General features: G+C 36.4%; 1 protein-coding gene and 1 long non-coding RNA gene across 3 annotated transcripts in view; one reads left to right on the forward strand and one right to left on the reverse strand.

Annotated features, from left to right (window-relative positions):
* The first annotated feature begins 4,201 nt into the window (after window positions 1-4,201).
* On the forward strand, window positions 4,202-8,500 carry LOC120527738. Its single transcript, XR_005633398.1, has 3 exons — window positions 4,202-4,712; window positions 5,129-5,236; window positions 7,538-8,500. It is a non-coding gene; the product is annotated as an uncharacterized LOC120527738 (long non-coding RNA).
* A 157-nt stretch (window positions 8,501-8,657) lies between these two features.
* LOC120527719 (semaphorin-4A-like) overlaps window positions 8,658-23,824 on the reverse strand; it is a 129,151-nt gene continuing 113,984 nt past the window's right edge. For both annotated transcript variants that reach the window (XM_039751477.1, XM_039751470.1), the window contains exons 14-15: window positions 21,081-21,184; window positions 8,658-11,606 (exon numbers count right to left, since the gene is read on the reverse strand). In XM_039751477.1, the coding sequence (XP_039607411.1) occupies window positions 10,837-11,606; window positions 21,081-21,184 (874 nt within the window). In that variant the 3' untranslated portion in view covers window positions 8,658-10,836. The remainder of the gene's footprint in view (window positions 11,607-21,080; window positions 21,185-23,824) is intronic.

A 23,824-nucleotide genomic window follows, 5' to 3' on the forward strand; every position in this document is an offset into this window, starting at 1 on the left:
AAGATGCCTCTTGGGCCTGTAGGGTGTTCAAGTTAGCCTAGGAATGTCTACTCGATGGAACTTCACATTATGAATAGTGAACACTGTGGTGAACAACTATGATGGGCTCCTGCAGACTTTTCAAAACGTTATTGAAGATGAGACCATAGTAGATGAGGAAGCATTCAATTCTGCCGAAGACTTCTTAAGGACAATGGAGGATTTTGAGTTTGTTTTCATGTTGAACAAATATGAACATATCTCAGAAACTAATGTGGTCTTTGACATTGTGCAGCAGAGGACAATGGATGTTCTTTACTGCAAACACAGAATTGAGAGTCTGCTTGCTTTTGCAAAGGAGAAGAGGTCAGGAGAAGGCTTTCAAAGATGTTCATGCAAAAGTGTTAAGTCTCATGTCAGACCCTCAAAATGACTTTAAGTGAAAGCATTGGTGTCTGTCATAATTGCATGATCCCCATGAGTGCTACAGAAATATGTGCATGACCATCCTAGAAACTCTTATGGAGTATACATTGAGCATAATTCAAATTTGGAAAGTATCTAGAACTAATCAATCCAGGGAAATTTGATTAAATGAGACATGTGTTTCCTGAAGAGACATTCCAAAGAGTCCTAAAAAGTTATGGTCATTTCTTTTATTGAGGAAGATGGAGATCTGAACTCCAAGTCCTATATTCAAATCGTGACTTGCTGTGCAACAGGAGAAGGCTGTATGGTTTCTTGGAGTTTTTTTAAACACATGGAGTTGGATAGTGCAATGCCTCAACTGTACAAGCTTTTGCTTAAAATGAGTCAAGTCATATAGTATCAACATAATGGGTGAAAAATATTTAAGCAATCTTGCTCTGCTGGCCATTGAGGGAAAACTGGTCATGTCTCTGGAAAAGACTACCAGTTGGTATGACAGGGTCATAGGCCATTTTCTATAAAAGAAAGGAGGGCAGAATTTACATATAAATAACATGATGCAATAATTGACTAATTATTATGATGTACTGTAGGCCTAAAACATTCTGCCCCTTTTTGAAAGACCGCCAGCCACCACTGCATAATACAGTGATTACACATTTCCATTTGACACTTTTAAATGCTTTTTCTGCTTCTAAAGATAGCAAAAACTGTGGAAGCACTGTCACTGCAGCATTATATATTATGCTGAATTTATATTGAAGTTTTCCAAATAATTGTCTTTAACAAATATATTTGATCATGTGAAACAGTAGACACAAGGAATTTGTCTCTTTTGTTTGCAGGAACTTTGGTCAGCATCTTTATGTCAGTGTTTAGTGGGTAAATTCACCTGTACAGTGGTTCATTTGGAACAGGTAGGCCAAATATTACGAGGGATATCCAGAAAAAAAGGTTACAAGTGCCCTGGAGGGTGCAGGGAATTTTTTTTTTCGAAGGTTGGCATACCTGCGTGTAGGGGGGTCCTAACTGTCAAAAGTGTGAAGTGTCATCACAGCAAGCGAGTTCGTCAACCTCTGCTGAGGCCATTTGCTCCACCTACCGCCGATGCGAGATTCGTTCGGTCATCAAGTTCCTCACTTTGCATCGCGAATCCGCGGCCGAGATCCATCGTCAGCTTGTGGAAACTTATGGACCTGAGGTAATGTCACGTCAGCATGTTTACAAGTGGGTTAGGTCGTTCAAAGAAGGTCGCACTGACACTCATGACGAAGAAAGGAGTGGGAGGCCGTCTCTTGTTTCAGAAGAGCTTCTGCAGCAAGTTGATGAAAAAATTTGCAGTGATCGTCGTGTGACGATTGACACCCTTCAATCAGTCAATAAAGAGGCCACCACCCACCAAGGAGGATAATCGGTGTAATTATAATAAGTAATAATAGGCAAATAGCATAAACTAAGATGCACATTTGTAGTCATTGAACTGTCTTCTAGAGTCTTAGGGGCCTGTGTGATGGGTTTGACCTGATCCAGAAGAAAATCAATATTTTCTTTATTTAAGCCATCCAGTTATCAATGTTACAAAAGATTATGCCCAAATCGAGGTCAGAGATTTCCTAAACGATGTAAATAGTTGCTGAAAGTTTCTTAGCCATACCCTTTAACCTTTCAAAATTAGCCAAAGCAATATATGTAAGTAGTTTTCAATTCAGGGATGATTAATATTTATGAAAAATGAAATCCCCCATATCCAGAGATTCATCCAGAGTGTCAATAAGGATATGATATTTTAAGTACTGATATGTGAAAAAAAAATTGCCTGCTGTGGTCTGTGCAACATCATGCAAGCATTTCTTCTGGTCGTCTAGTAAGAGTGAGTGAGGAAGGGGTTATCGTGAACAGCAGTAATCAGCTGAAAAGAATTTAAAATTCATTGTATTCATACAGGGCGGCACGGTGACGCAGTGGTACCGCTGCTGCCTCGCAGTTAGGAGACCCGGGTTCGCTTCCCGGGTCCTCCCTGCGTGGAACTTGCATGTTCTCCCCGTGTCTGCTTGGGTTTCCTCTGGGCGCTCCGGTTTCCTCCCACAATCCAACGACATGCAGGTTAGGTGGATTGGTGATTCTAAATTGGCCCTAGTGTTTGTGTGTGTCCTGCGGTGGGTTGGCACCCTGCCCAGGATTGGTTCCTGCCTTGTGCCCTGTGTTGGCTGGGATTGGCTCCAGCAGACCCCCGTGACCCTATTCGGATTCAGCGGGTTAGACAATGGATGGATGGATGTATTCATACACTGTACATTCAATTGATCGTTGTTAACTTTCAAAGCAGCATTTTAATTGATATTATGCATCATTGTTTTATCTATATATATAATCAACCACGTCGCTTGACCATGGGGTACGCACGACGGAGCCCCGCCCGCCAACTCTAACCTTCCTCCCGCGCCCACCCTCGCTCTCAAGGCATGCACACTGCCTGCTCATGTGCCTGCCCCCAACACCTCACCAAACACATCCTCAGTCACTTTGGTCGCTGCTACAGTCGACATTCACCTTTGAGCCACATTGATTTTTCATTGTTCTTTTTGGTTCCGCCTGCTTTGCTTTGCTAACAGGTCTCTCTCTCATTGCGTTGAGCGTTGACCAGCAAATTGATCTGTTCTTCAACTGTTAAGGCTGATTTATACTTGTGCTTTGAATCTACGGTGTAGCCTGCTGTACATCTCTTTGAAAATGTAACTAAATATCGTAATGTCGCAGGCCATAACAAACATCAATGGTCTGCTTTGTGTTGTTGCCAGTAGACTCAGAAGAAAACATACAGAAAATTGATGAGAAAGTTTCTAACAAATGTTTTGAGCATCTGCACTAATTTATATGACACCAGCTCACCACATTACAACAAATTAGTGTTAAACGTTTGGTGAATTTGGCTCATAGGTTGCCGAATACATTAAGTCAAAAAATGTGAGGGGCAAATATATACCTAAAAAAACTATCAGCATTTTGTGTATTTTTTTTCCTCTAAATATACAAATGTCTGCACTAAAACTTAACTCCACCAATGGCATAAGCCAATGCACAAGTATAAATTAGCCTTTAACGTTACACCAAAGCCCTCTCCATGTCAGCGTGACTTTGATGTTTAAAGAGTGTTTTGAAGACGGGCATGGCCTTTCTGCAAGTTGTTGGCTGCTTTCTTAACAAGTTTTCGTGCAGACAGTTTGGACTCTGAAAATAGAAAAAATGTCCTTCTAGACCAGTCACTGTTTGCCTGAAAAGCAGAATGGCATAGATTTGTGTGAGCCTCTGATCATTGGCGGCTCGTGTTAGTAAAGTTCGTTTGCCACTACACTGAAAAAGTATAACATTGATGTTGTTCATTCAACGTAAATTTTCTCTTTCAAGCAACTTAAGATTAGTCATTTAGTGTCGTAGCTTGAAATATTTGGTTTCAGATCTCAATCAAAGTAAAAAAATTTTTTGTACCAAAGTAAGTTATGGTGGAGGGAATAAATGTAAAAATGCTATTTCAGTTAACATAATATTTTAGGTTGTTCGTGTGCTGTGTTTGAGGGGCCATTTGTATATTATTCCAGTCGAATTTTCCAGCGTGATGGCATTCCAAAAGCCAAAAAAGAAGAACAACTTAATAGATTAACTTCAGTATAAAACAAGTGAATTGTACCCAGTCACTCTAAATGTTTGCCTCAACTTAAAAATTGTGGGATCAATAAGCTACAAAGAATTATATTGGTTCAGATTGAAAATATTAAGTGTGAATCATTACCAAACTTTTTTCAGTGTATACAGTATAACACTATTTCTCATTCAGACATACTGTAAGACATTGCTGGTGAAAGGTAAATTCAGGATCTGCAAAAATAAACTCCTTAAGCATCAGGATGATGATTTCATAATTCAAGGTAATTTTTATTTTTTTTTCTTCTGATTTGAGTTCTCCGCCTTAGTGATCTTCGCATTATTCTAATTGTTATTTTTGTTTTTAGTTCACAATAAGTTTGAGCTGCCTTCAGGGACATTTCTGCACATCTAATAACGACACTGAAGCCGAGATTGAGGATGACATTTTATAAGAATTACTTCAAGCAAAACCTATGATGGAAACAGTTAGATACCACAATAATGGTTTGTTTTTCTTCCATTTAATTCTTTCATTATTGTTTTACAGAGTCAGGCATTGGAAACTTGCACCAACATTTGTCCATATCTAGCTGGACCAAACACCAGAGCATCCAACCAAGAAACCTGGAAAGGCAGCCGAATCAGCAGCTGAAGCCAAGGAGGTGGTGTTTTTTTTTTTTCTATTTCTTTATTCATTTTAGTGTATGTCTATATTGCTCTAAACTATAGGGGATTGTCATTTTCAGTTTCTGTCCGTAATGTAATAATTGTGAATTTCCCTTTGGGATTAATAAAGTATCTATCTATCTATCTATCTATCTATCTATCTATCTATCTATCTATCTATCTATCTATCTATCTATCTATGTAAATATTAAATCAGGTAACATATAAATTTAAGTCAATCGTCATTATCTTCTATTTTTAGTATTATATTTTGGCATAGTGCTCTTTAGATTGCAAAATTGTCTCCGTTTACATATCTTACAAGTTGGCTTGCAAATAGACTAATAATGTGCGCTCAACTTGATTTTTATAATTGTTTTATTTTGACGGTGGTCCTTGCTGCTTTCAGCAGCAGGTGGTGATGCCATACTTGCAGAGTACAGGTCCAAATTATTTTGCCAAGTGAAACAAGGCGTGTTCTTGTCAACATACTGGTTGGAGACATAGTAGAGATACATGGGTAAGGATATTTTTTTTTCCCTATGAAGATTTTCTTTTTTCACTCCTTTGTGTGTGTTAGCTCTGTTGGATAAGTACACAGTTTTTTATGTCCTATTTCATATATTTGGGAAAAGGGAAACATTACATTTTTAACCTTCTTACTATAACTGCAGTTAGTTTAACCATGATATTGATATTTAGCTTGATACAGTAGTTCCAAAGTTGTTAGGAAAGGTGGAAAAAATTATTAGACAGTTATAATGGATATTATTAAATTTAACTAGGCATTTTGACACAGTAATTGTGCTGCTGCCTCGCAGTAAGGAGACCAGAGTTCATGTCCCATAGGTCCTCCCTGTGTGGAGTTTGCATGTGTTCCTTGTGTCTGTGTAGGTTCCTTTCAGGTGCTCCAATTTGCTCCCAGAGTACAAAGACATGTAGAGTTAGGTGGATTGGTGTTGCTAAACTGGCCCTGCTGGGTGTGTGTGTTCTTGCCTTGTGCTTGGTGGAATAGGTTCCAGTTCCCCTGCAACCCTGCTCAGAATAAGTGGGATGGATGGATTAATAAAACTATATTATATAAACACACTCTTGTTTAACTCTATTTATTAAGAGTTTCAAAAACAAATTGCATCACTTTTCCACATAGTCACCTTCGTTTGCGATGCAATTTTCCCAGTGTCATAACTTTCCCAACTTTTCAATGCTCAATTACTACTAACTCCCGCCTTTCCAACAAAAATATAAAAGTGCAGAAACTTTTTGAACTTCGTTCGTATAATGTTTGAGGAAAAGTAAGTAATTTAGGTGCCAGTTAGTGTACCTGGTGATGTGTCGTTTGTGACATCTTTGTTCAGCTACATGCCAAATTAATTTTTTATGAGCAGAAATGTAGTCATTGTCAACAGTCGTGCAGTATTCAGGACAGTGGAGTTACTAATCGTTATTAATTACTTGTGAGTAAACCTAACCTGTATTCCACAAACAGTGGTTACCGCCGTGCAACATCTTTAAGGCAATGATGCTACTTATTCAGAATTCACTGTCTGAAAATGTGACCCTCCTTAAACTCCTTAGTCTTCTTTTATGAAAATGAACATGAATTACATGCTTTCATGGAAAAATTGAGACTCATCCAGTGACTATCTTTGAAGTCCGTAAAATTTATAAGTGCCTCCTATTCAAGCAATGATAATTTAACTGTTAATATAACCAAGGCAGGATTAAGACTCCAAACTCACTACCTCTACTGAATACACACATATATTCACACATTCTGAAGATCATTTATACAAATAATAAATCCGGTACAGGAGTTAAAGTAGAAAAAGATCCAGAACTTTATATTGGGTCCACTTCACTTTCCTTTGTTGTTTGTTTGTGTATTGCTATGAGTTTCATAAACTAATTAGTTCAACATCACATCTGCTGGAATTCTACTTTTGTTGTGATATCGCAGTTAATAAACATTAATTAAACATTTTTAAAAGGCTTATGCCATGGTATAAAAGGTGACGCCTAACTGAGTATTTTTGGGCCTAATAAAGCAGGGGTCTCCAAATTTGGTCTTGGAGGACCACTGTGGCTGCAGGTTTTCATTCTAACCCTTTTTAATTCAGTGCCCTGTTTGTGCTGTTAATTAACTTCTTGTGAATTCATTATAATTGAATTGCTTTTTTAAGATTTATTCTCCTGAATTTCTTCATCATTCCTCTGAATTGCTTCATTTATTTCCTTAAATGAAATGTGAAGTGAGGGAGCCAACAGAATACCAGCTAAGTCAAGGCCTCAAACTCCAACCAATTTCACTCCAACCAGCTACTTAATGAGGTGCCAATTCCTGGCGTTAATTAAACCCGTTCTTTAATTCCGTGGCTTGTTGCTGCTCTAGTGGTGCATTGGCAGACATTTCCGAAATTGTTCATTTTCTCTTTTCTAACAGCTCTTTTGAAATGTTTTGGGGACCTGAGCAGATCAACATTCCTGAGACCTTCATCTTTCTTTATTTTCAGATATTATATGATGGACACCAGTTGTTTTAGCTCATTGTGTATCTCCTTATTGTTTGGCTGCTAATTAAGGAAAAAGAAACAATTAGGGAGCCTGAATCTTCAAAAGCAAGTCAGTTAAAATTAGTTCAAAAGATGTTAATTAGCAGCAAAAACAGGTCACTCATTAAGAAAAGTGTTAGAATGAAAACCTGCAGCCACAGTGGTCCTCCAGGACTGGATTTGGCGACCCATATAATAAAGTACAAGACTGGAAAGGGTGGCTTCGCTTGGGCTTACCTTTTTGTTTTTGTGTGTCTTGTCTCCTGCAGTTGCCACATTGTTGGTTGTTCACGTCTGTGTCAGTGACTGGGCTGCACATTGATGTTAAACCTGCTACAAGCGATGATACCAGGCCTCCTTTGACCATCTGTATGTTTGCTCCCATTACTCTCAACTGTAGTATTTGAAACTTGTTGCCGGGGAACAGTTACATAAAGTTGTTGTATCTGCTGTATAGTTTTTAAGCTATACATTTCTTAGCCCTTCTTTTATCTACAAAACGTAAACAGTGTACAACTGTGACCACAAAATGCTTCTCTACCTAAAATATCAATGAACAATTATGCTGCTGTAGAGTCTTTAACTATGGGGCCTCAAATATATTCTACCAATTCATTATATGGAGGTGTCTTTAATCTCAGCAATTAAATGAAAAGTGAAGATACATGACTTTTGCAAAGCATATTAAGCTACCACAGAGGCCATTCATATCACTCTTTATTAACTGTGGCAATCTCCTCTAGTAGTCGTTACCAAGTCTTTCATACCCTCTTTATTTGGATTAGTGTCCACATTGTTTCACTGCTGTTTGGCTAAAGGTTATCTGGCCAGAGATTACAAAGAAAGTGCAGAGTTGATATGTTGCCACAATGATGAACCCAGTTGACTTGGTGTTACTCTGTGGGGATTTCAAAAGTCTTCCTAAAGCATGGCGCAATTCCTAAGATGGAGCCGGGTTTCCAGTTGATCTTGTAAATCTGAAATTTAAAATTACTTTTCTGTTTTTCAGTCTACTTACAGTATATAATTAAGAACTGAAATCTTACTTTTTTTATCCCCAGGTGTATATTCACTGCATAATAGTTTTGTGGTTCTTAGTATATTAGTTAATTATATATTAATTCTTAGTATATTTTACTGCTGTTGCATATGGCAGGACACAGAAACCCAATAACTCAACAAAATAAATAAAAATAAAGTACCATGTATAATGTGAAATAGAATTTATCAGGTTAGACATAAACCTGCTTGTCATGGAAACAAAAAGTGCAAGACCAGGAATAATAATGAATAATAAAGTTAATTCTAGCATAATGTCAAACCCTGGAACAAACAACATGACAGAACTCCACCAGACAGTATGAAGAAACAAAAGGAGAAACCCAAGGGGATGGAGAACTGATAATCAATATGGGATACACATTTATTTTAATTGTAAATGACAATTTTCTTTTGTTTTCATTTCTACTAAATTCCTAATGAGAAGTTATTTCTGGCCTGAACTTACTTCTACACTCCGGCTTTACAGCATGAGATTAATTTCTAAAACAAATATGCACACCTACATATTTTTAACAGGAGACTGAGTTTTTATTTACATCTTATCAAGTAGGTGAAAAAATATGAATAATACGTCAAATAAATAAACAGCAAAAAGCTATTCCTCTAATATTAAGAAGTGTTTGTATATACTTATGTAATATGCCATGTTACTTAAAGTTTTAATAAAAATCTAAAAATGCCATAAAGGCTATTCTTTCATATCTAGTTACTTGCATCAATCCTCAAAGATGAATGTGTTTAACAACAACACCGAAATATTGACTGCTTAGGAGGGAAAGATCACAGAAATACTCAGTGTTGGGGGAAAAGGGTTTGATTTCAGGTTAGTTTCTTTAGGAGTTTTGGTTTGTTTTATAACATTGAAATTTTCATTTAAAACTTTACCTGCTTTAAAAGAATGAACATCAATTATAGGTTTATCTAGTGTATTAGAAACTAGTTGTCACACAAGACAGTAGAAGTAATATTTAAATAATACTTATTTGTATAATTTTTTCTATTTGGCTAATTTGTTACACTACAGGTATATTTAAAATAAAAACCTGACAGTGTTTAGAAGCCATTAAGAATGTTAGGTTATATAGCACGATGTGCAGAGTACAAGTCCAAGGAGGTTCTGCTGAAACCTTTATAATGCACGGGTGATGCCTCATCTGGAGTACTGTGTGCAGTTTTGGTCGTCAGACTAAAAAAGGACATAGTCGCGCTAGAAAAGGTCCAAAGAAGAGCGACTAGGCTAATTCAGGGCTACAGGGGATGAATTATAAAGAAAGATTTAAAGAGCTGGGGCGTTTCAGTTTAAGCAAAACGAGATGTGGCATGATTGACGTGTTTAAAATTACGAAGGGAATTAGTACAATGGATGGAAGCTGTTATTTTAAATTGAGTTCATCAAGAACATGGGCACAACTGGAGACTTGTTAAGGTTAGATTTCGCACAAACATCATGAAGTTTTTCTTTACATAAAGAACCACAGGCACATGGAATAAACTAACAAGTAGTATAATAGATATTATGACTTTTGAGGCTTTCAGAACTCAGGTTGATGTTATTTTGGAATAATTAGGTGGACAGGTCTGGTGAGCTTTGTTGGGCTGAATGGCCTGTTCTTGTCTAGATTGTGCTAATGCGACATAAAGGAACGTTGTCTCATTTGTCAATTTTGTTTACTGGCAGCACTACTCTAATTTGAACCCCTAAGGAACAAACAAACAAATGTTCTGCCCAAATGACAAATAAATGCAGGCTATAAATACTCTATTTGCTATATTGAAATGATAAGCAAACCAAAGGGAAGAAGCGGTCAGATAGGTCTGAAGAGTGCAGTGGTTAGAAACCAAGTTTACCCAAGTTTCACATCACACAATACCTTCACATTTCTAAAGAAAAACTAACGTCTGCAGTTAAATTATACTACACTTTCAACAACCAGAACAACTCAGATTTTAACATTTAATTAAAATATTTGAAAAGATGCCTTATCACATATTACTAGCAATACCATATTTATACAGTCTGAAATAAATAAGAATTTCTTTGTTTTTTTTACAGTGACAAAGATAATCAGTTAAAAAAAATAAACAGCTGTACTAAATTTAAAAGTCACTGGCATGCAAGTCAAGTAGAAAATGTGCCAGGTGCATTTGTACACATATACAATATTATAAATATTACATGTATTACAGTTCTTTTAATGTAGCACAGAAAGTGTTAAATGTCATTGGCCAAGCACAGCAAAATTCAAAGATTATTAAACTTCATGTTAAAATGACTTCCCTTGGAGATGAAACATAATTTCTTGATTCCAAATCTGCAAAGCTGCAGGCTTATAAGAATATCATTGGGATAACAAGACAGTGTGATCTTATACCTATGACATTTTTGTAGGCCTGTACTTCATTCCTATTTTCAGTGGTTATAACACAGAAACATGGCAGTATGAGCTGAAGAGTACTTCCTGAGGTTAAATGAAACACATTTGTTGAAAAAAAGCTCTTAACATTTTTACTCCTCTGTATTTTGCTTGCCATTTGAAGTGCTGAGACATTTGTGCTTCATATCTTCTACCTCTGCTCCTTTCTGATCCACTTGGACGCTAATCTGACCCTTCTCTTCAGTAAAAGGCACCTGCTCCTGGGGACAGCACTCTCCAGGGACCACTTTCCCAGTGGCATCACAGCCTTGTACCCTTGCTTTCTCCCGATTCCTTTGGTACCAAAGGGAAACAACTCCAAGAACTATGAAAATGACTGCTATCGTCAATAAAACCATCACTGTCACAAATTCACTATAATAGCTCTTTTGGATGATGGTCTGCTTCATTGTCTGCTTGGTCTCTGCATCTCCTTTTTCACTTTTAAAAAAAGCCTCATCCTTTTTCGACAAGTTCACAGTGATGTCTTGTTCAGGCATATTATACATCTGAGATGTGCCTGACTCTCCGGTCACAGTGGTTTCTGGCTGGCTGGTTTCTCCATATTGTGTAACTGTTTGAGCCCTGTTGGAAGTATGGCCAGCTGGAAATGGTATTGTGTCTTTCTCTTTAACTATGTAGCGTGCTTGAAACTGCTCAAAGCCATTTTCTACAGAGATGCACTTGAATTCACCCAGAATATCTTTTGTGGTTATAAATACAATGGTTCGATTGTTATCTTTGAGGAACACATAAGAGTGGGTTTTCTTTGAAGGTAACTCCCATTTTAGATAGGCTTTTTGAGAAGCAACTGAACAGCTGAGTGTCACAGGTTGGTACATGGTCACAGTAATGGTTTCATCTGTGTTAAAAATAAAAACATTGAAGAAAATAATTAGAATTTCTTTTTGCATCTGGACATTTTTGAGAGATAATCTAAAAATGAATACAAAACTGGCTGCCTCTCAAATGTCTCTCAATAACTGTTTGAATCTGGTGCATAACCCCTGATGAGGAATTCCCAGGAAAAACAATGTCCCCATGCCCCCTTTGGGGCTCTGTAATCCGAGACTCAACATACAGTGAAAGATGCAGAGGACAGAGCAAATAAGTGTGTGCAAGTTTCCTGCCTCTATGAAATGTCATGCTGCCAAATACCAGAAAATAAAGTCAAAGAATAATCTAAATAACATGACATTAGTTCTGTGTCACTTACGAAAACATAGACACTGTCAACATTATTATCCAAATCACTGCTGTCCAATTTATCCTTTAGAGAACAGGAGATCTGCAGAGTCTGCAGTTTTTGATGCCAGTCACATTCCTAATTAGTAACCTATTACTGTTGCTAATGAAGAATTTTTCTTTTTGATTTTCAAGATTCAGACCCTTATTTATTTATCCTTCATCAAAAGAAAAACAAACATGAATACAATGCAAAGTGGAGTAACAGGCTAACTCAGTTTGCCCAAACTCAATTTCTACTGGACTACCATTTTGAGATCAAACAAATATTTCATTAGAAACTACCTGTTGTTGATAATGAAACATGTTTTTTTTTTTTATTTTATTTACATATTAGTGCTCTCATTCTGAAACATCAGACATTTTCAAAACTGTTCATTTACTTTTTTTGAGATTTCCATCAAAATGTTGCATGGATCGATGCAGATTGCTATTTCTCAAATCCTTACTTTTATGTCTTTAAATACTTTACTGTAAGATGAACATGTAAGTACAAATGGGGAATCGCATATTCATCAGACCACTAGGACAGCATTTTTTCACTTAAGAAACATAGCAAAAGTTAGACCTCTTATATCATTGAAAGATGCTGAGAAATTAATTCACGCTTTTGTTTTCAGTAGACTAGATTACTGACTCAGGACTACCCAAAAAAGACATAAATCATTTGCAATGAGTGCAGAATGCAGCTGCTAGAATCCTAACTGGGAAAAGAAAATCCGAACACATTTCTCCAGTTTTGATGTCACTACACTGGTTGCCTGTGTCATTCAGGATTGACTTTAAAATTCTGCTTATGGTTTATAAAGCCTTAAATAATCTCGCCCCATCGTATATATCAGAATGTCTGACACCTTATATTCCAAATCGTAACCTCAGATCCTCAAATGAGTGTCTCCTTAGAATTCCAAAAGCTAAACTTAAAAGAAGTGGTGAGGCGGCCTTCTGCTGCTATGTACCTAAAATCTGGAATAGCCTGCCAATAGTAATTCGCCATGGCAAATACAGTAGAGCACTTTAAAACACTGCTGAAAACATATTACTTTAACATGGCCTTCTCATAACTTCACTTTAACTTAATACTGATACTCTGTATGTTCAATTCATCACAATAACTATTCATAGTGGCTCCAAAATCCGTACTGACCCCTACTCTCTCTTCTGTTTCTTTTTCCGGTTTCTTTGTGGTGGCCTGCGCCACCTCCACCTACTCAAAGAATCATGATGCACCAACATTGATGGACTGAAAGCCAGAAGTCTACGTGACCATCATCATCAAGTCCTTCCATGAGAACCCTAAATACAAAGAGGACTGTTTGATTTATGTTAGGTAGATTGCCCAGAGGGGACTGGGCGGTCTCTTGGTCTGGAATCCCAACAGATTTTATTTCTTTTTCTCCAGCCTCTGGAGTTTTGTTTTTGTTTTTTCTGTCCACCCTGGCCATCGGACCTTACTTATTCTATATTAATTAATTTTGACTTATTTTTAGTTTTTATTGTGTCTTCTATTTTTCTATTCTTCATTTTGTAAAGCACTTTGAGCTACATTTTTTTTTGTATGAAAATGTGCTATATAAATAAATGTTGTTGTTGTTGTTGAATGTGTTATCTGGTTATCGGCTGACTTGATTTGCATCTCACTATGATCTCAATGCTAGTTAAGGAGGAAAAAACAAAGTCTGTTCCTGTATCAGCTACTGATTAAGAAAGTGTCTGGAATGAAACCCAGCAGCCAATGAATCTGAGTTTGACACTCCTGCTTTAGTGCATCCATTTAAAAAAAATGCTACAAAATCTTACTCATTAAAGTTAAAATCAGCTTTGAGTGTATTAATATCTGATATAAAGTTTGCAAATAATTTATTATTGTGTTTTACATTTATATGCATTTGTTTTGATGCACAGTTATACTGCAGTATCGTAAAAAGTATACCAAACCACCCACCAAACATTAGTTATTATTTTTTATTAGTAGTATTAAAATAGCCAGAATGCCACCCCATGAAGCTTTATTGATGCCCATTTAAAGGTATGCCAGATGAGTTTTTTTTTGTTTGCTTATTTTTGTAAGACAAACTTATTATAAACCACTGTGAATAAATAACATCCAAGAGGACACTAAGGGGAACATGAAGCAAAAGGTTTAACATGCATGGCAAAACTCCACTGCATAGCAACAAAAGTTTTCAGTTTTAAAAAATACGCCTTACATGTCAGAGGTATATTTATGATAACAAAAAGCAGTTGAAAGAATTAAGATTCTTGTCACTGTCTTTCGTGAGAGAAGGAGGCACAGACTCTCTTCCATTCACAGTGGCAGTGACTGGTGTGAAAACAATTGCCTGTGTAAGGGATAATAGGAGGCCAAGCACTGTAGGGTAGAATATCACAAATTTGCTGAATGTAAAATAAGTGTCTTTAGCGGTTAATCATGACACTGCATGAAATGCACATACCTGGGATGTGAAAACTAATTGAAAAAATGTATTTATTTTTTCCACTTTTATCTTAGGACAAATCCAGTTTTAGCTAGCTACTAACAGCCATGCCACAGTGTCAATGGACTTAAGGTAAAAAGGAAAACATAATTTACTTAGAACTAGTTTAAAAAAACTATAAGAATATCCACTTTATAAATATGTGTTCAATATCAAGATATGACTCAATATGTAAAAATCATTTTTAGCCTCCAAAGTGGACATATTGGGTAATTTATGAAACATCTGTTTCACATTATGTCCAGTGCCCAATTCTTTGCAATTCAATTCTGCATTAGTAGTTCATAAATTCAGCTTTACTTAACAACACAAGTAGTGAATGCAAGCAATGAATGTAAAAAATTATGTACTTCAAAAATATTGAAGATATCCTTTATTAAGAAACTAAAAGGCAACTGTGCAGTCAGTAGTAGGAAGGAAGCTCACTACATTCAGAAACAGAAAATCCCCCCTAAGAGGCATTATAAGAATGCTTTTCTGGTGATGCAATAGGTAACTACGGGGCACAGGCAGCTGAAGCTCCTGCTGCTTTATTAGCTGGATGTTTACCTGATTTGTGCTGAAATGGAATCTCCAGCTAATTTTAGATAAAAAAATGTCCAACTACTTGATTAAGTTTATTGACTGTACTGTAAACAATTTAGCAGTTTTTCTCAAACTGATACAATAACACTAATAATTTGTTAAAATACTCTGTGTATCCATTTTCATATCTCTTTATTCAGAGCAGAGTCATGGAGAGCTACAGCCTATCACAGCAACCATAGGGTGTAAGGCAGGAACGCTCCTGGAAGGAATGGCATTCCATCTCAGAGAGCACACACAAACACACACCTACCACACACACAGAGACTAGGGGCAATTCAGCACCACCAATCCACCTAACCTGCATGTCTTTGGACTGCTGGCGGAGACTGAAGCACCAGGAAGAAACCCATATGCACATGGGGAGAACATGAAGACTCCACACATAGAGAACCTGGGTCTTGAACCTAAAACAACTATTATCATTCAAATCAGGAACAGATTTTTGAGGTGTGTTGCTGCCCATGGTAATGTTTAATTTTAACTTAGTAAAGCTAAGAGAAATAATTTCGTAGGGTGTGGCAAGATGATATTATGATTTTTGAATGCATAATATAAAAGGTCACTTAGCTTTGTCATTTGACTCATTGCGGCAGTCAAGGTATGAAGTAGTTAAAAAAATTAATCAATGTAGCTTATTTACCTTGTCTTAAACAACATTTAAAAAAATTAACTTTCAAATGAGCTTTACATTAACACTACATTTTTCTAAATGAGTTCACAAATAGTTTAACATATTCTGGAATTAATTTAACAGTTCAATTAACCCAAAAAAATTCTAAATTAAGAAAGAAGTGTGTGTATGTATGTATATATATATATATATATATATATATATATATATATATATATATATATATATATATATATATATTTTATATATATATATACAGTATATATATTTTGATGGACGGCTGGGTCCCATGGGGAGCAACTATGGACAGCTCAATATCTCTCCCAGGATGCTTGGTGGCAGCCTCCCGGACCGACGGTGATTTCCCAGCCTCCTGCCTGGCTCCATGGGAGATGGAGTCTTCCACAGCCTGATTGGGAGCTGGGATGGCCGTTAGGGGGTGCTGCATGGAGTCAACAGCCCCGCTGGACGAGTCTTCAGCCCCACCCGGAAGTGCAATTAGGACCAGGTGGTCAAGCACCTGGAACGCTTCCGGGTGTGCTATAAAAGGGGCCAGTCACCACCACTCAAGAGCCAGAATCGGGAGGAGGAGGACTAAGCTTGAGGAGGACTGGTGGTAAAGGAGAAAGAGAGTGTTTTGGTGTTACTTGTGCTTTGGGACTGTGTTGGGTTGTGTGACACGAGAGGCTGTCGCAATGACCGACAGCTGGGCAGGCGAGTGTGCCGGGAGGCAGCTGGCGGAAGCCGGCTGCCAAACAACCCCGCTCCGACTGCTGCCGCTGGTCTTGCGGCTGTTTAAAGGGATGCAGACGGTGAGGGGGTCCTTCTTTTTCCCACAGAGGGACTCAAACCGGCAGTGTCCCAGAGAAACAGGAGGGTCCGGAAGAAGAAACCGGAACCTCCTGACAGAATGCAGTGAGCCTGTTGGCCAGACGGCATGGGAGGGCCATGCTGCAGAGGGGCGGATACATCAGAAACCCTCACCTGTGCGGGCCTGCTTCCGCTCCTGCAAGGGTTGGGCAAAAGTGAGTCAGGGGTGCTATAACTGCAGCCGCTGGGGCCACGTTTGGCGGTGTTGTCCTGAGAGGACGTCCGAGTGGCAAGCAATGTAGCGGAGTAAAAGTAGCATTTCTTCTTCACTAATGTACTCAGAGTAAAAGTAAAAAGTATGGTGCAGTAAAACTACTCTTAGAAGTACAATTTTTTTTTAAAAAGTTACTCAAGTAAATGTAAAGGAGTAAATGTAACTCGTTACTACCAACCACTGCTTCTACCACACGTGGGAGTGATTCCAGGTAATACTGATGAGTGACCTGGAGCACTCCCAGGACTAGAATAAAAGGAGCCACCTCACTCCATTTGAGGAGCTAGAGTCGTGAGGAAGTGGATGAAGCTTGCTGAAAGAGGAGTGGATGAAGAGAGAAAGAAAAGACTGTGCTTTGTCTTTTGGACATTGTGCTGTTGTGGGGAGCAAAGAAAGTGCTTCCCCACCTATAAATAAAGCTGTGCTGTGTGAAAATTTGTGTCCTGTCCTGCCTGTCTGTGACGGGGTTAGGGCAGCTGTACACGCCCTGGTGGTCCACAATACACACACACACACACACACACACATATATATATATATGTGTGTGTGTGTACTTTATATGGGTCATGGGATAAATCTTAATGAATAATTAAGTGAACAGTCCAGTTTGAAATGTTTAATTCAACTGACTATTAACTGCTATTGTGGGCTGCATCAGGAGTGGGCAGGAGGAGGAGTACAGGAACCTAATCAAAGACTTTGTTAAATGGTGCGACTCAAACCACTTATATCTTAACACCAGCAAAAACAAGGAACTGGTGGTGGATTTTAGGAGGCCCAGGCCCCTCATGGACCCTGTGATCATCAGAGGTGACTGTGTGCAGAGGGTGCAGGCCTATAAATATCTGGGAGTGCAGCTGGATGACAAATTGGACTGGACTGCCAATACTGATGCTCTATGTAAGAAAGGTCAGAGCAGACTATACTTTCTGAGAAGGTCGGCATCCTTCAACATCTGCAGTAAGATGCTGCAGATGTTCTACCAGACGGTTGTGGCGAGTGCCCTCTTCTACGCGGTGGTGTGCTGGGGTGGCAGCATAAAGATGAAAAACACCTCACGCCTGGACAAACTTGTTAAGAAGGCAGGCTCTACTGTAGGAGTAAAGTTGGACAGTTTAACATCTGTGGCAGAGTGACGGGCATTAAGCAAACTCCTGTCAATCATGAATAATCCACTGCATCCACTGAACAGTGTCATTTCCAGGCAGAGGAGTAGCTTTAGTGACAGACTTTTGTCACTGTCTTGCTCCACTGACAGACTGAGGAGATCGTTCCTCCCCCACACTATGTGACTCTTCAATTTCACCTGGGGTAGTAAATGCTAACATCTTTTTTTTTTTTTTTTACTATTTAATTTAATATTGTTTCTTTGATTCAGTATACTGCTGCTGGATTATGTGATTTCCCCTTGGGATTAATAAAGTATCTATCTATCTATCTATCTATCTATCTATCTATCTATCTATCTATCTATCTATCTATCTATCTATCTATCTATCTATCTATCTATCTATCTATCTAACACTGTGTTGAATGTCTACTCCTTGTCTCACCCTTTTAATATTTTCTGATGTTCTTGCAGTTCTCAGTGGTCTAACAAACATATCTTTCACTCTACCAGTAGAATGATTTTTTTCAAACTACTTTAAAATAATATGACAAGAATTAATTCTTCCATTACCAACACATATTAAACTTAATACAAAGTCCTCTTTGCACCACAGTTGCATATTTAGATTTAATGATTGACAGGAAGCCAAACACATAATGAGGAACCAACCAGTTGTCCATGACTACTGAAACTTCATTCAGTGTAAAACACGGCTATGGCACTACATATACCCTCACTCTATTGACTCAACCCTTACAAAGCTCTGTAAATGATCAAATCCTTGTGCCTCAACTGCTATTTTCATTTCGACATTTCAAACTAGTTCCACAGTGCCCTCACCTCGCAAGCTTGTCTATCATTTCCTCCTCTCTCCCCCTTTCTTATATGTGTCATTGCTATCATTCTTCTCAGTCTGATTGTTTCACTGGATACTCATTATATTTTAGAGCCACAGGTGGTACATCAACAGCATTGTTTCAAGTGCTGCACTGCCAGAAATAGTACAATAAATAGACAGCAGACTTGGTTAATTTCATCACAGAATTATGTGGCAAAGCATCACAGACATGTCCACAATCCAGAATTTAGGAAACACTTCTCTATGGGAAAGTGATGTTCTATACTGTGTCAAATTGGGTAAAATCAATTTTCTCTGAGTGACAGTTCAGCTCACTAGGAAAAGAAGTGACAGAAGATGAGATGAGACTGGACAGTTCAGCAAGTTTTCAGAATTTGCCAAAAATTCAGTTAATGTAGTTGTAAAGTAAGCACGTAGGGCCTGTGATAAACCTTTTCATTTTATTTGTTGTTTCTATCAGATAAACCACTTTATATGGGGCTGTCTTGTCACATAGGTTTTTGAATCAGATGGGGTTGAGTGCTGAGTTTCATGTATTGTGTTTAGAGCAAATTGTTGAGTTTTCTTTTTCAATGGATTGTGCTCTGTTAAAGACTTTTCTTCTTTAAATAAATAATAATGACAGAAAGCATATATTCAAAATCATTGTGTGCAATACCTTTAAAACAAAAGCCTTGCAATAATTAATGGTTTGTTTTATCACTACATTGAAAAAGCAAAGAGCCATGTAAGGTAACAATTTGCACAGCATTAACAAATTAAACACATGTTTTTAATTCAATCACAAAAATAGATGAACGTTAAACACATGTGCAATGAATTTTACTGTATATGTAGTGAATTCTAAAATACGAAAGTTTGAGACTCATAATGGATAATGGAGCAAGCATAAATACAATCAACAAAAATTCTGTTTTGAGAAAGAAGAGAAACCTTGGTAGTAAAAATATTGCAATTAAGCAATTTACCCTATTTGGACAGCCTCCAATCGGGTGTTAGTTTAAGGATTCCATACGATCAGTCATTCACACTAAAATATATTTGTTTTTTGGTAAAGTAGATTAGATCATACATAAAATCTAGTAGGTAGCAAATTAATTTTCATAAATAAAAAAACAATCAGTGTTCCTGATTGGCATATGATTGACCACACATAATCTTACACGTATGATTGCTCTTTAGTGTTGTAAAACAAGCAAAGTAATTAGAAATGGTATTTAATTCTGTTTAATTCCACTCTTTCATGTATATACTTCACCTGCTTAATTCAGACTTTTGCCTTGCACCTGATGTTGCTGGGCTCTAGTTCACTACAGTTTGTTTCAACTTTCCAAAATGTTGTACCTCACAGCTGAACAGGTAAAGTATCTATCTATCTATCTATCTATCTATCTATCTATCTATCTATCTATCTATCTATCTATTATATTTGTTTACAGCCTATAAAAATTGATTTTTAGCAGTGATCAGACAAATAATAGGTTTTGGTTTTATTTTTTATATGCTCTTATTAATGTAATATGATGCTCTGTGATTATAGTAATTACATTTCTAAAAAAGATTACCTATATTCCAGATTTAGTTACAAAATTTTTTCCCCTGAAAACATAAAGAAAAACTTGGAACTTGTGAAAAATGAAAAACTACCATAGGAATAACTTAAAAAAACTAAAATAAACAAAAATGAAACTGTAATTGAAATGAAATATTTAAAATGTAATTATAAATTCATGTAAAAATTGAAACTAAAATAATTCTTACTGCAAGTTAAAGAGGCAGATCCTTGGATTTAAGAGCTAATATAATGCTTCTGAGAATTGACTAATTAGAATGCAAATGCTATAACCAAATTAAGAGTTACATTTTAAAGAAAACAGAAGAAAATAAATCCATAGAGTACAGTACACAAAAATGCAAAGGGTAAATAATGTATTTATAGAGTTTCATTAAATTGTAATAAAAATGGATGAGCTATTTAAAAGTCAGTTCAGCACGAAAAAAACTAATTTTGTTCAGTTTGAGATCTCAACAGCACAACTAATGCAAAGGAGTACCTCTAAAGTTTGTAGTATATATAGTAAAAAATATTCGTGCCATGCGCTAAAGACAAAAGATGACTTAAAAAGTACATTAAAAATGCTATTTCATTCAATATCAGTGCTATGTTTACACAAAAATCATGGGATGACAATCTTACATTGATATTCCCAAATACTGTATATAAAATTAGTCTTATAATACCTTTTATTCTCTAATCAATGTCTAAAATAATTATTTTAACAACATTTATACTAACTTCATGATGTGAGCTTAAACATACCTATCATATTTTTGTTCTTTGGAGAAGAAATATGTTTCATTCTGGGTTTAATGATCGGTGTGATACAGTGTTTGGAAGCATTCCCATTTTCAATATCTTGAACACTGTATGAAAAGGAAAAAGAAGGGCATATTTATCAAGTACCAATTTAGACAAAAATCAACCTCATTTAATTTCAGAAATCTTGAACTTAAAGCTACCACAAAATATAGTCATAGGCAAAAGTTAGGATAATGACACAAATGTTAATTTTTACAAAGTTTGCTACCTTAGTTTTTATGATGGCAATTTGCATATACTCCAGAATGCTATGAAAAATGATTAGATGAATTGTAATTAATTGCAAAGTGCTTTTTTGCCATGAAAATGAACTTAATCCCAACAAGCCCATTTCCACTGTATTTCAGCCCTGCCACAAAAGGACCTGCTGACATCATTTCAGTGATTCTCTTGTTAACGCAGGTGACGAGGACACGGCTAGAGATCACTCTGTCATGCTGATTGAGTTAGATTAGAGAAAAGGTAAAGTCATTTTCACTAATGAATCCCTTTTCCGATTGATTGGGGCATCTGAAAACAAAATTGTCCGGAGAAGAAAAGTTGAGCGCTACCATCAGTCCTGTGTCACGCCAACAGTAAAGCATCCTGAGACCTTTCATGTGTGGGGTTGCTTCTCAGCCAAGGGAGTGGGTTCACTCACAATTTTGCCTAAGAACACAGCCAAGAATAAAGAATGGTACCAAAGCATCTTCCAAGAGTAACTCCTCCTAACCATCCAAGAACAATGCCTTTTCCATAAGGCAAAAGTGATAACTAAGTGGCTCTGGGAATAAAACATCAAAATTTTGTGTCCATAGCCAGGAAACTCCCCAGACCTTAATCCCACTGAGAACTTGTGGTCAATCATCAAGAGACGGGTGGACAAACAAAAACCTGCAACATCATTGATTATGCAACAATGGGCTGCCATCAGACACGATTTGGTGCAGTAGTTGATTGACAGCATGCCAGAGTGAATTGCAGAGGTCTTGAAAAAGAAGGGCCAAAACTGCAAATATTGACTCTTTGCATAAACTTAATTTAATTGTCAATAACAGCCTTTGAAACTTTTGAAATGCTTGCAATTATAGTTCAGTATACCATAGAAACATGTGACAAAAATATCTAAAAACACTGAAGCAGCAAATTTTATGAAAACCAATACTTGTGTCATTCTCAAATCTTTTGGCCATGACTGTACATCTTACTCAACAACTCTGAACCTGATTAAATCACATTTTAATGATTGTTGTGGACTTGTATAACTGACTGCATGTATATTAAAATTTGAACATAATAATTAAAGATCATATTGACTCAATAGACATGGCAAGGAAATGTACAGTATAGTAATACTATATGTACTACAGCTCAATCTATTTCATTATAATGCATGAGGATTATCTATCTATCTATCTATCTATCTATCTATCTATCTATCTATCTATCTATCTATCTATCTATCTATCTACTGTATACATAAAATTGTAATATTAAACTTGTGTATATTATTTTATACAAATATAATTATATAATGAAATCCCAGCAAGGGAGACAACAAAAACAGTTAAAAACAGAGGAGAAAGATCTACATAGGAAATAGAGGCATTCAGTAAATGTGTGAACCCATGTTAAGATGTCCTAGGGCCAAGAACCAGTTATGTATGGCAAGCTAGAGATATCTCAAAATGAATTTTGGATATCTTAAAATGTAATTTACTTTTAAGATATCTGAAACTCGCTTTGAGATATCTTAAAATAATCTCCTTTACATTTTAAGATATCTGCATACATTTTGAGATATCTCAAATACAGTTTCAGATATCTCAAAATAATTGTGTCTGCATTTCAGGATATCTCAAATGAATTTTCAGATATCTTAAATTGACCTTTCATGCATTTTAAGATATCTTAAATGCATTTCAAGATATCTCAAAATCATTTCCTGTAAAATTGCCTATTATTTCAATGGGACTACTGCTTTATTATAAGATATCTTAAAATGTATTTGAGATATCTTGAAATGTGCAGGAAGTCATTTTAAGATATCTTGAAATGTATTTGAGATATCTGAAAATGGACAGGAAGCTGTTTTAAGATATCTGGAAATGTATTTGAGATATCTTAAATTGTATTGTAGATATCTGAAAATGCTATTGAGCTTGAGATTCCTGGGATAAGTATCTTGAAATGCATTGTTAGATATCTGAAATGGAGCAAGACATTTTAAGATATCATGAAATTAATTTTAGATATCTAAAAATGTATTTCAGATATCTGAAAAAAAATTAATTTCAAGATATCTTGAATGCTTTTTAAGATATCTAAATTATATTTCGAGATATCTCAAAATAACTTCCTTCTCATTTTAAGATATCCCAAATTCATTTTGAGATATGAAATGCATTTTCAGATATCTTAAAATGACTTCCTGCACATTTCAAGATATCTCAAATACATTTCAAGATATCTGTGTATTTCAAGATATCTCAAATTCATTTTGAGATATCTCAAATAGACAAAGTCCCATTGAAAGAATAGGAAATGTTACAGGAAGTGATTTTGAGATATCTCAAAATGTATTTGAGATATCTTGAAATGCACAGGAAGTTATTTTAAGATATCTCGAAATGTATTTGCATATCTCAAAATGCACAGGAACGTGATATCTCAATTGCATTAAAGATATCTTAAAATGCATTTCA

Source organism: Polypterus senegalus, chromosome 1 (assembly GCF_016835505.1).
Source record: "Polypterus senegalus isolate Bchr_013 chromosome 1, ASM1683550v1, whole genome shotgun sequence".
In the NCBI taxonomy this organism is placed as follows: Eukaryota; Metazoa; Chordata; class Cladistia; order Polypteriformes; family Polypteridae; genus Polypterus; species Polypterus senegalus.